This window comes from Bos grunniens, chromosome 21, assembly GCF_055505025.1.
Source record: "Bos grunniens cultivar Pamir isolate PY7600 chromosome 21, Bosgru_T2T1.0, whole genome shotgun sequence".
NCBI classification, from domain to species: domain Eukaryota; kingdom Metazoa; phylum Chordata; class Mammalia; order Artiodactyla; family Bovidae; genus Bos; species Bos grunniens.
Window position 1 is genome coordinate 29,382,712 of NC_141185.1, and position 11,731 is coordinate 29,394,442.

General features: G+C 40.2%; 1 protein-coding gene across 8 annotated transcripts in view; it reads right to left on the reverse strand.

Annotated features, from left to right (window-relative positions):
- G2E3 (G2/M-phase specific E3 ubiquitin protein ligase) overlaps nt 1-8,532 on the reverse strand; it is a 76,987-nt gene extending 68,455 nt beyond the window's left edge. For all 8 annotated transcript variants that reach the window (XM_086363762.1, XM_086363761.1, XM_086363760.1 and 5 more), the window contains exon 1: nt 8,421-8,532. Coding sequence is in view for 3 of the 8 variants with exons in the window: in XM_086363760.1 (XP_086219886.1) it covers nt 8,421-8,491 (71 nt within the window). In the remaining 5 variants the exon portion in view is untranslated. The remainder of the gene's footprint in view (nt 1-8,420) is intronic.
- Nucleotides 8,533-11,731: the final 3,199 nt, after the last annotated feature.

Sequence of the window (11,731 nt, forward strand, 5' to 3'; positions counted from 1 at the left end):
GGAGGGGAGGGAAAAAAAACCTAGAATTCTGTATCCTGTGAAATTATCTTTAGAAATGAAAGAGAAATAGAGACTTTCTTAAACAAAAATTGGTGGAATATGTTGCCAGTAGACCCTGCCTTTCAAGGTATGCTATGAGAAGCTCTTGAAAGAGAAGGAAAATGATAAAGGTCAGAAATTTACATCTATATAAAGAAAAGAAGTTTCCAGGAATACGTAAAATGAAAACTTCTATATGCTCAATTAAAACCACAGAGTGGAGCTAAATATACGAACAAAGAACAAGGGCAACAAATACAAAACAGTAACAAATATGGTAGAATTAACAAATATTTATATGAATTAATATTTATTAATTCATCCATATTAATAATCATTTTGAATGCCAATGGTCTAAATGCACCAACTAGAAGACAGATTTGTCACCGTAGATTAAAAAATAAGACCTAAGTACGCTGCTGCTGCTGCTAAGTCGCTTCAGTCGTGTCCGACTCTGTGTGTCCCCTTAGATGGCAGCGCACCAGGCTCCCCCGTCCCTGGGATTCTCCAGGCAAGAACACTGGAGGGGGTTGCCATTTCCTTCTCCAATGCATGAAAGTGAAAAGTGAAAGTGAAGTTGCTCAGTCGTGTCCGACTCTTCTCGACCCCATGGACTGCAGCCTACCAGGCTCCCCCATTCATGGGATTTTCTAGGCCAGAGTACTGGAGTGGGGTGCCATTGCCTTCTCCAAGACCTAAGTATATGTTATCTCAATACCCACTTTAAACATAGATTAAAAGCAAATGGATGGAGGGATTTCCCTGAAGTTCTGTGGTTAAGAATCTGCTCTTCCACTGCAGGGAGCAAGTGGAGCATGCGTTTGATCTCTGGCCAGGGAACTAAACTTTCAAGAACCATGTGGCATTGGGAAAAAAAAAAAAAAAAAAATATATATATATATATATATATAGCAATACTATGAACAACTCTGGGCTTCCCAGGTGGCACTAGTGGTAAAGAACCCACCTGCCAATGCAGGAGATGCAGATTCGATCCCTGGGTCCAGAAGATTCCCTGGTGAAGGGAATGGCAACCCATTCCAATAGTCCAGTATTCTTGCCTGGAGAATTCCATGGACAGAGGAGCCTGGCAGACTACAGTCCATGGGGTCACAAAGAGTTGGACACAACTGAGAGACTAACACATACATGAACAACTCTATGGCCATAAATTTGATAATTTGATAAGCTGGATGAAAGTGAAAGTTGCTCAGTTGTATCTGACTTTTTGTGACCCCATGGACTCCATGGAATTCTCCAGGCCAGAAAACTAGAGTGGGTAGTCTTTCCCTTCTCCAGGAGATCTTCCCAACCCAGGGATTGAACCTAGGTCTCCTGCACTGCATGTGGATTCTTTTACCAGCTGAGCCACAAGGGAAGCCCAAGAATACTGGAGTGGGTAGCCTATCCCTTCTCCGGAGGATCATCCCAACCCAGGAGTCAAACAGGGGTCTCCTGCATTGCAGGCAAATTCTTTATCAACTGAGCTATCAGGGAAGCCCCATAAAACAAACCAATTCTTTGAAAAACACAACTTTTGCTGAAACACAATAAAAAACAAACAATCTGAATATAACTGTATTAAAGAAACTGAATCAATAATTAGTAACCGTTCAAAACAGAAAGCACCAGGCCCAGATGGGTCACTGTAAAATTCTATCAAGCATTTAAGGAGAAATTATACCAATTCTCTACAATATCTTTAGAAGACAGAAGGAGTGGGACTACTTCCAATTTACTCCATTAAGCCAGCATGTACCTAATACCAAAAAAAACCCCCCAAAACGACAATGACATCACAAAAGAAAAAAACACAAACTCATGAATACAGATGCCACAATAAAATATTAGCTAATCAAATCAAACAATGTATAAAAAGAATTATATACCACAGCCAAGCAGGATTTACCTCAGTTATGCAGTCACGCATCTTGGTATTTAACCAAAAGAGATAAAAATTTATGTTCACAACAAAACTTTCACAGAGATGCTTACAGCTTGGAAACAGTTAAAATGTCCTTCAGTAGATGAACAGATAAACTATGGTACACCTAGACAACGGAATATTACTTAATGCTAATTGCTGGGAGAAATATCAACAACCTCAAATACACAGATGATACCAGTCTAATGGCAGAAAGTGAAGAGGAACTAAAGAGCCTCTTGATGAAGGTGAAAAAGGAGAGTAAAAAGGTGGCTTAAAAGTCAACATTCAAAAATGAAGAACATGACTTCTGGTCCCATCACATCATGGCAAACAGAAGGGGAATAAGTGGAAGCAGTGTCAGATTTTCTTTTCTTGGGCCCGAAAATCACTGCAGATGGTGACTGCAGTCATGAAATTAAAAGACCCTTGGATCCTTGGAAGGAAAGCTATGACAAACCTAGACAGTGTATTAAAAAGCAAAGACATCACTTTGCTGACAAAGGCCCATAGAATCAAAGCTATGGCATTTTCAGTAGTCATGTACAGACCTGAGAGTTGGACTATAAAGAAGACTGAGTGCTGAAGAATTGATGCTTTTGAACTGCGGTCCTGGAGAAGACTCTTGATAGTCCCTTGGACTGCAAGGAGATCAAACTAGTCAATCCTAAAGGACATCAACCCTGAATACTCACTGGAAGGACTGATGCTAAATCTGAAGTTCCAATACTTTGGCCACGTGATGCAGAGCTGACTCATCGGAAAAGACCCTGATGTTGGGAAAAACTGAGGGCAAGGGGAGAAGGAGGCGGCAGAGGTTGAGATGATTAGATAGGATTACCACCTCACTGGACATGAACGTGAGCAAATGCTGGGACATAATGAAGGACAGGGAAGCCTGGAGTGCTGCAGTCCATAGGGTCTCAAAGAATTGGACATGACTTAGCAACTGAACAACAACAAAGGTGAAATAGTTGATAAAGAATCCACTTGCCAATGTAGGAGACACAAGAGACATGAGTTTGATCCACAGGTTGGGAAGATCCCCAGAGTAGGAAATGGCAGCCCACTCCAGTATTCTTGCCTGAGAAATTCCATGGACAGAGGAGCCTGGCGGGCTACAGTCCATGGGGTTGTGAAGAGGCAGATACGACTGAGTAAGCAGGCACAGGATGTATAACATCATCTGCGGGTGTTGTGTAGTCACTAAGTTGTATTGACCTCTGTGTGACCCCATTGACTGTAGCCCTCCAGACTCCTCTGTCCATGGGATTTCCCAGGCAAGAATACTGGAGTGGGTTTCCATTTCCTCCTCCAGGGGATCTTCCCAACACAGGGATGGAGCCCACACCTACTGCACTGGCAGGCGGATTCTTTATCACTGAGGCACCATGGAAGGAAAAAAAATTCATAACCGGGTTCTTGCCCTAGTGAGAACTGTGGAATTATGTGTGATTTAGAGCAGGACTCAATTTCCTTATGGGAAATTTATTACCTTGCAGGGTCATAACATCCTAAAGAATCTGTTAAGCTATATAAACTGTAAAGCACTATATAATCCTGAAGTATCCTTATGATGACTAAGATTATGGGAGACTTGAAAAACAAAAACATCCAACCGTGCCCAGCATAATAATCAGTAAATATTTACTAAATGAATAAAGGATTTCCCTGGTGGCTCAGATGGTAAAGCGTATGAATAAAAGTATTTTACTTTAGAATCATTGCAAAGGAAGTTATAGGAAAAATGGATCAATAAAACTGATCGTGAGATATTCTTCAATGAAAAACTCCACACCAGTTCTAAACCAATTCCACAGTGAATAAGCCCCAAATATTTCAAAACTACAAAGCCTACTACTACTACAAATACCATTCATTTGTAAGAGAAATTTCAATAGCAGCATTCCAGAAAAATAGATAAATTAGAAAATCTGAGACCAAAAAAAGTTGTTTGATGTTAGGCTACTGGAAGCACTACAGAAAAAGAGAGGCATAAAAAATACAAAACCCAGGCAAGACTTAGCATTTAGTTTGGGTTTAACTCTCTTAAGAGTTAACATAAGCTTACATACTAAGAGAGACACCCACCAGTGCTTCCCTCAGTAATTTTAATATTCTTTTGTGGCTCAGCTAGTAAAGAATCCACCTGCAATGCAGGAGACCTGGGTTCGATCCCTGGGCTGGGAAGATCCCCTGGAGAAGGGAAAGGCTACCCACTCCAGTATTTTGGCTAGAGAATTCTATGGACTGTATAGTCCATGGGGTGGCACAGACATGACTGACTTTCACTTTCACTTGACAAACAAAATACCAATTAACGTGGACACTGGCATTATTGTAAAAAGTTGTAATTGAAGGTAGTTGAAGTTTCCCTTTGTATACAAACATATCATCACATGGAGTGAACTACAGACTTTACCTTGTGTCAATGTAAGCTCATCAATTGTAACAAATGTACCACACTAAAGGGGAATGTTTATAATGGAAGAGACTACGCATGTGTGGGGAAGGCGGTACATGGGAAATCTCTATCATTTTCCCCTCAATTTTGCTATGAACTAAAACTGCTCTTTGGCTTTCCTAGGTGGCTGAGTGGTAAAGAATCTGCCTGCCAATACAAGAGACACGGGTTCGACCCTTGGGTCAGGAAGATCGGCTGCAGGAAGCAAGAGACTTCTTGCCTGGGAAATCTCATGGACAGGGGAACCTGGCAGGCTACAGTCCATGCAAAAGAGTCAGATATGCTTTAGCAACTAAACAACAACAAAATTGCTCTTACAAAAATCCAGTCTTTAAAAGGAAAAGCAATTAAGTTATAAGTTTATATTGACTTACTTCACAGCTAGTCCTCCGGGAATAGGTTTTCCTTCCCTCCCTCTCTATATTCTGGCTCTCAATGTCCATTGTTCATGTTTCTTCATCATTTTATTGTCATCTTAGAATGTAACGACCTTTCCACCTTGGTTCTCAACAGTCTCTGGATATACCAATTCCAAAATTCAAGAAATGATGTGAATGGTCTAGCTGCATCAGACATTGAGCTCTGATTCAAATAACTACTTTGGCTGGAGAAGGTATGTGGGATCATATGCTCCTAAGTCCAAACCTTTACTCTCTGGTCATCAGAATGATGTGCCTATAACACTGACAGGTTTCTAAAGAAAAGGCTGTGAGCAATGAAGTCAGGTAACAATCTTACCTGTTTAAATCAAAAAGGAAAGGCAAACTTTTCTGTTTTTAATTCCCAATATTCTCTTAACTTAGAACTGAATTAATGTAGAAGTGATCATCTGTGTACAAATGAGGCTAATTCTCTGTTATAAAGTTAATTTTTAAATTACACTTAAAATATATCTTATAATAAAAAAAAATCCTGCATGGAAGGAAATTAAATGCAAAAAAAAAACAAAATAAAAATTTTTTTTAAAGTTACTAAATCTTTTGTTGCCTCAGTTTTTTCACCTTAATACAGGGATAATAATAAAATGGCTCTAAAGGTTAAATGAGAAATATGTATAAAGCATTCAGAGTTCTGTGAATATTAGCAAATACTGCTCTTAAAGAAATTTTTAAAAATCTTAAATTTTTTCCCACATAAAATGTCTTCTAATTCTACAACTTCAATACTTGTTTTTCCATAGTTGTATAATTTACAAACTATATGATATCACTAAAATCTCTACCACAGCTACACAGAATTATATTGTCATCTTTCAAATTTTAACTTTTTCAGCTTAATAAGACATAATGTGTTAAAATTTTTAAAATAACAAGCACCCCCTGAACACACAGTTTCAGACTATAAAGATACTGTTCTGAACCTAGAACTGCAAAGACAAAAGAAGACAAGAGCTATTTTGTTTACAACTAAACCATGCACTGAGGGCTTCCCACTGATAAAGAATCTGACTGCCAGTGCAGGAGATGCAAGAGTCTTGAGTTTGATCCCGGGGCTGGGAAGATGCCTGGAATAAGAAATGGTAACCTACTCCAGTATTCTTGCCTGGAAAATCCCAAGGACAGAGGAGCCTGGTGGGCTCCATGGGATCACAAAGAGTTAGACACAATTGAGCACACTAGCACACATACAAACTGCACTGAGGAAGAATCACTTCACTGGCTAAGTCTAGAGAGGTACCTGAAACCTACTAGGTCAAATTTTAAGGAGAAATATAAAAGGTCAATGACTAACTGCACAAATATGATAGAAGAGATCTGGAGTTTCGTGGTAATACCACAGAACATCATAGGATGGAAAAGAATGGCAGAAAATTATGAGGATAATTCTTAAAAAGAGGTTGGAACCAGACTGAGAAGGTTTTTGGAAAAAAAAAAAAAAGGCAAAGAAATTTGAAATATATGTGGTAGATGATGAGAGGCCATCAGAAATTTTTTAAAGAGCAACATTTGGAAGGAGAGATTGAGGACAGAGGCAGGAAGCATTACAATAAATCAATCAATAAGAAGTATAAAATTTCTAACAAAATCTAGTTTTTGTCCTAGTTTGAACATTTTACTAGTTGTGTGAGAACAAACTGCTAAAACCCTCATAGGCTCAGTTTTCTTATCTGAAAATAATAGTAAATATTACAATGCTATTTTGAAGATTAATGACATAATGTACGTATAATGCTTAGAGTAACTCGATATCATAGCAGATGCATGTATCATTCACTATGTACCACACACTATTCTAAGATTTTACTGTGTTTAATTCATTTGATTCTCACAATAGTCCTACCAGATAGATATTGCTATTTTCTCCACTATAATTGAGGGAATTTAAGCACTGAAAGGTTAAGGAACTAACAGCCTTAGGGTCAGACAGCTACCAAGTCACAAGAACAGAATTCAAATGCAAGCAATCTGTCCACTTTCATGACCTTAACCAACATATTACAATGCTTCTCTAAGAGAGACCAAGTCAGTGTTTTTAAAATATTCATCAAAATTACTAACCTTCAAATTAAATTTACAGAACACTATCCTCCAGATTTATGGGATTATAATTTCTGAGATTTGAAATACAGGAATCAGCACTTCACAAATCCTTCAAGGTAATGTGTACACAATAAAAATTGAAATTCACTGATTCAGGTAGACACAGCAAAAAAAACCAAAGAGTCCAGGTAAGGAAAAGGAACAGAAAATGTAGAGACGAATTCTACAGGGGAAATTACTATTTGCTGGTGGCTTATAATAAGTAGAATCATAAGATCTGAATTAAGCAAACCTTAACAAAGTACAGCTAATGTCTTGCTGCAGTCTTACATTAATGTTTAAATTTTAATGACCATAACTACTGAATATTTACATTTATTTTTCCTGGCTAATAATGAAACAAAAGTTCATTAGCAGGGACGGAGGAGTAGGAGTAGCCAGCACTGGACAAAGGGATATTTATTCTGAAAAAGTCCTACTTTTTAAAAGAAACTTATACGTTTATATGGTATGATACTTTGATGTTAAAATCTTAGAAGAAGCATAAAATATCTGATCCTATAAAGCAACACAAAATTAGTCTGACAGTTCTCAACAAGCCAAGATATAAAATTTCTACACATTTAAATGCTTACTTATAGATTACAAGTAGGGTACACATTTAAACTATTCCAGAAGGCATGACTTTGTTGGGAGGTTAGATAGAATTGATTTTTGAGGCAGTCGGTCATTAAAAATAAGTAAAATAAAAACCCAAAACAAAACCTGACGTCAGAAAATTTAGTACTTTCGAAATGACTCCACAACAACCCAATCGGCCAATGAATGACGGGGATGAAAAGGCAGGTCTGTGGAACTAAACCTTATCCCTATTGTTAGCAAACTAACACCCTTGTGACTCACCGCTGTTACCATACAGCCAATTTAAATAAGCAAGAGTCTCGGATTTTTGCGGTACACGAAAAATATCCGGGTTTTGCATACAAAGGATACTCAGATTTCAATTTAAATCCCCACCAGGTATTTCAAAGACTGCCAATTTCCTGCGGTCCACTGTAAGAAAGACTTCTCCTTTTAGAAGGAACGTAGAACATTTCTTCATTCTAAACCTGCTCCCAACCTTCCACCTTTAATAAAGGAAGATTCTTTTGGGTATGGTAATACTTTAGCAATAACTACTGCTGAAGCTGCAGTACTCGAGCCTATTTGGCGCAAATACTGAATTGCAATTACCAGAAAGTCGACAGTTTAAAGTTTCGGGGGCGGTCGGGCCTCCGAATCCCCAATATTCTAGAGCTGGGGTGTGTACGCCATCTGTTTGGAGCGCTAACCCGGGAGAGGCTCCCCCTGCGCCAACTTCCAAAGTCCTCACGTCCGGCCCCACTACAAGACACCTCAAAGGCTCTCCGAGGCCCCCGCTGTACTGTCCGGTCTCCCCGACCCCCTGACCCATCCGACGGTCCTGCTTCTCTCCTTGGAATATTCCATATCTTGCTGTTCCACATCCACTCACCGAGGCGCGCTGGGCAGAAGTTCCAGAGAGGCCGTGTCACTTTTCCCTTCCCGCGCTGCGCCACACGCCATCCTCGAGCTGCTACACCAAACGGCCCACACGATTCAAATTCTCCCACTTCCGCCCGCAACCCGGAAGGAACGCTCAGCCCCGCCCCATGAAGGGCGGGGCCCGCGGTGACGCGGAAGTCGCGGAAGGAAGAGGCACGTCCCTGTTCTAATACCTCGCGTTGGCTTTCCTCGTCTGTTCTCCTCGCTTCAGTTTCTTTTGTATCTCCCTGCTTAGGTCTGAAGAGAAGTGACGGAGCGGGATTGGTATTTCTGCCCGGTGGCTCGTGAGTGTTCTCTCGTTTCTGAAATGGATTGAGACGTGCTGAATTTTCTTCCCTTCAAGGAAGTGAAGTGACTCAGTCATGTCCGACTCTTTGCGACCCTATGGACTGGCTCTTCCATCCACGGGATTCTCCAGACAAGAATACTGGAGTGGGTTGCCGTTTCCTTCTCCAGGGTATCTTCTCGACCCAGGGATTGAACCCGGGTCTCCCGCATTGTAGGTAGACTCTTTATCGTCTGAGTCACCGGGAAATGTGCCTAATTTCTCCTTTCGTTTCAAGTAAAGAACTAACCAAGCGAGCCCGGATGTTTACTCCTCGCCTCGCGCACGCACCAGCTGCAACCAGAAGTGAAAAAACAAACCCTCCAGGTCCTTAGTACGGAATTTCTCTAGGTCTCTTGAGACTTGCCTCCGCACCGTCAGGACCTCTTTCCACACTCTGTTTGAGGAAGACAAAAAGCCAATCAGAGGGAGAGAGAGAATACATATACGATTTTTAAAATAAGACTATATAGTCAGGTTTTGTTTTGTTTTAATGTTTGTCCCTTGAGTTTTTGTTAACCACTCCTTCTTTAGGATGCTTAATGAGTACTTCAATTTCTTCCACCAAAATGTTGACAGTTATCACCAGCAACCCTGCCATCAGTCCAATGAGATTAATTTCTCATCAGCAGTGGAGAGTCCGTTAAAGTCACTGACATTTTTTTCATAAGACTAGTAAGGCTTAATGTATAATTACCTAGGGCTAGCGTTTACTGAATGGAATATCAAGTTATTTGCATATTTAAACTGTTATTCCCTTTTTCTCCCCAGAGTGAATTAGGTGAATTTGAATACAAACACTATTCAAGTAATGCTATAGCATTTCATGAACAAAGAAGATCTGCAGTATGTACCCACTGACTATTTCAGGGAGCCTGAGTAGATCCAGACTTAAGAACTTTTTAAAGAAAATATTCACTACAGGACATATTTTAATCTAACAAAACCAGTCACTGTACTAGATATTCTGGTGCTAATAAATTTTTTAAATTAACTGAAATATATTGATGTGAATATTGTGCTGCCACACAACCCCAAAACTAATTTTCTGTTCTTGGATTAGCAAAAATTAAAATGATTTACAACATCCAGTACTAGGAGGGTGTAGTAGTAAAATGTACATACGGATCTACTGGGAGCATACACTGATACAACTCTTGGAAAATAACTCTTTGACCAACACTTCTCAACATTGGGGTTCTCCTGTAGAAATATACTGAAGCTCCAATGCTTTGGCCACCTGATGTGAAGAGCTGACTTACCGGACATGGATGTGAGCAAATCCAGGAAATAATGGACAGGGAAGCCTGGCATGCTGCAGTCCATGTAGTCGCAAACAGTCGAATATGACTTAGCGACTGATAAACAACAACAATAGAAAAATACATGCTAGTGCTTTTGAAGCACTTCAAATTAAAAACAACCATCAGGAGGTACATGATTGAATAGGTAGGATACAGTGGAAGTCACTCAGTCGTGTCTAACTCTTTGCGACCCCATGGACTATAACAGTTCAGTTCAGTCGCTCAGACATGTCTGACTCTTTGCAACCCCATGGACTGTAGCACGCGAGGCCTCCCTGTCCATCACCAACTCTCAGAGTCTACCCAAACTCAAGTCCATTGAGTTAGAGATGCCATCCAACCGTCTCATCCTCTGTCATCCCCTTCTCCTCCTGCTGTCAATCTTTCCCAGAATCAGGGTCTTTTCTAATGAGTCAGTTTTTCGTATCAGGTGGCCAAAGTATTGGAGTTTCAGCTTCAGCATCAGTCCTTCCAATGAACACCCAGGACTGATATCCTTTAGGATGGACTGGTTAGATTTCCTTGCAGTCCAATGGACTCTCAAGAGTCTTCTCCAACACCACAGTTCAAAAGCATCAATACTTCAGTGCTCAGCTTTCTCTCACATCCATACATGACCACTGGAAAAACCATAGCTTTGACTAGATGGACTTTTGTTAGCAAAGGAATGTCTCTGTTTTTTAATATGCCCTAGGTTGGTCATAACATTTCTTCCAAGGAGCAAGTGTCTTTTAATTTCATGGCTGCAGTCACCAACTGCAGTGATTTTGGAGCCCCCAAAATAAAGTCTGTCACTGTTTCCACTGTTTCCCCATCTATTTGCCATGAAGTGATGGGACCAGATGCCATGATCTTCATTTTCTGAATGTTGAGTTTTAAGCCAACTTTTTCACTTTTCTCTTTAACTTTCATCAAGAGGCTCTTTAGTTCTTCTTCACTTTCTGCCATAAGGGTGGTGTCATCTGCATATCTGAGGTTAATATTTCTCCCAGCAATCTTGATTCCAGCTTGTGCTTCATCCAGCCCACCATTTCTCATGATGCACTCTGCATATAAGTTAAATAAGCAGGGTGACAATATACAGCCTTGACAAACTTCTTTTCCTGTTTGGAGCCAGTCTGTTGTTCCATGTCCAGTTCTAACTGTTGCGTCCTGACCTGCATACAGATTTCTCAGGAGGCAGGTCCAGTGGTGTGGTATTTCCATCTCTTGAAGAATTTTCCACAGTTTATTGTGATCCACACAATCAACGGCTTTGGCATAGTCAATAAAGCAGAAGCAGATGTTTTTCTGGAACGCTCTTGCTTTTTTGATGAGCCTATGGATGTTGGCAATTTGATCTCTGGTTCCTCTGCCTTTTCTAAATCCAGCTTGAACATCTGGAAGATCACAGTTCATGTACTGTTTTTTTTTTTTTCATGTACTGTTGAAGCCTGGTTTGGAGAATTTTCAGCATTACTTTGCTAGCATGTGAGATGAATGCAATTGTGCGGTAGTTTGAACATTCTTTGGCATTGCCTTTCTTTGGGATTGGAATGAAAACTGTTCTTTTCCAGTCCTGTGGCCCCTGCTGAGTTTTCCAAATTTGTTGGCGTATTGAGTGCAGCACTTACACAGCATCATCTTTTAGTA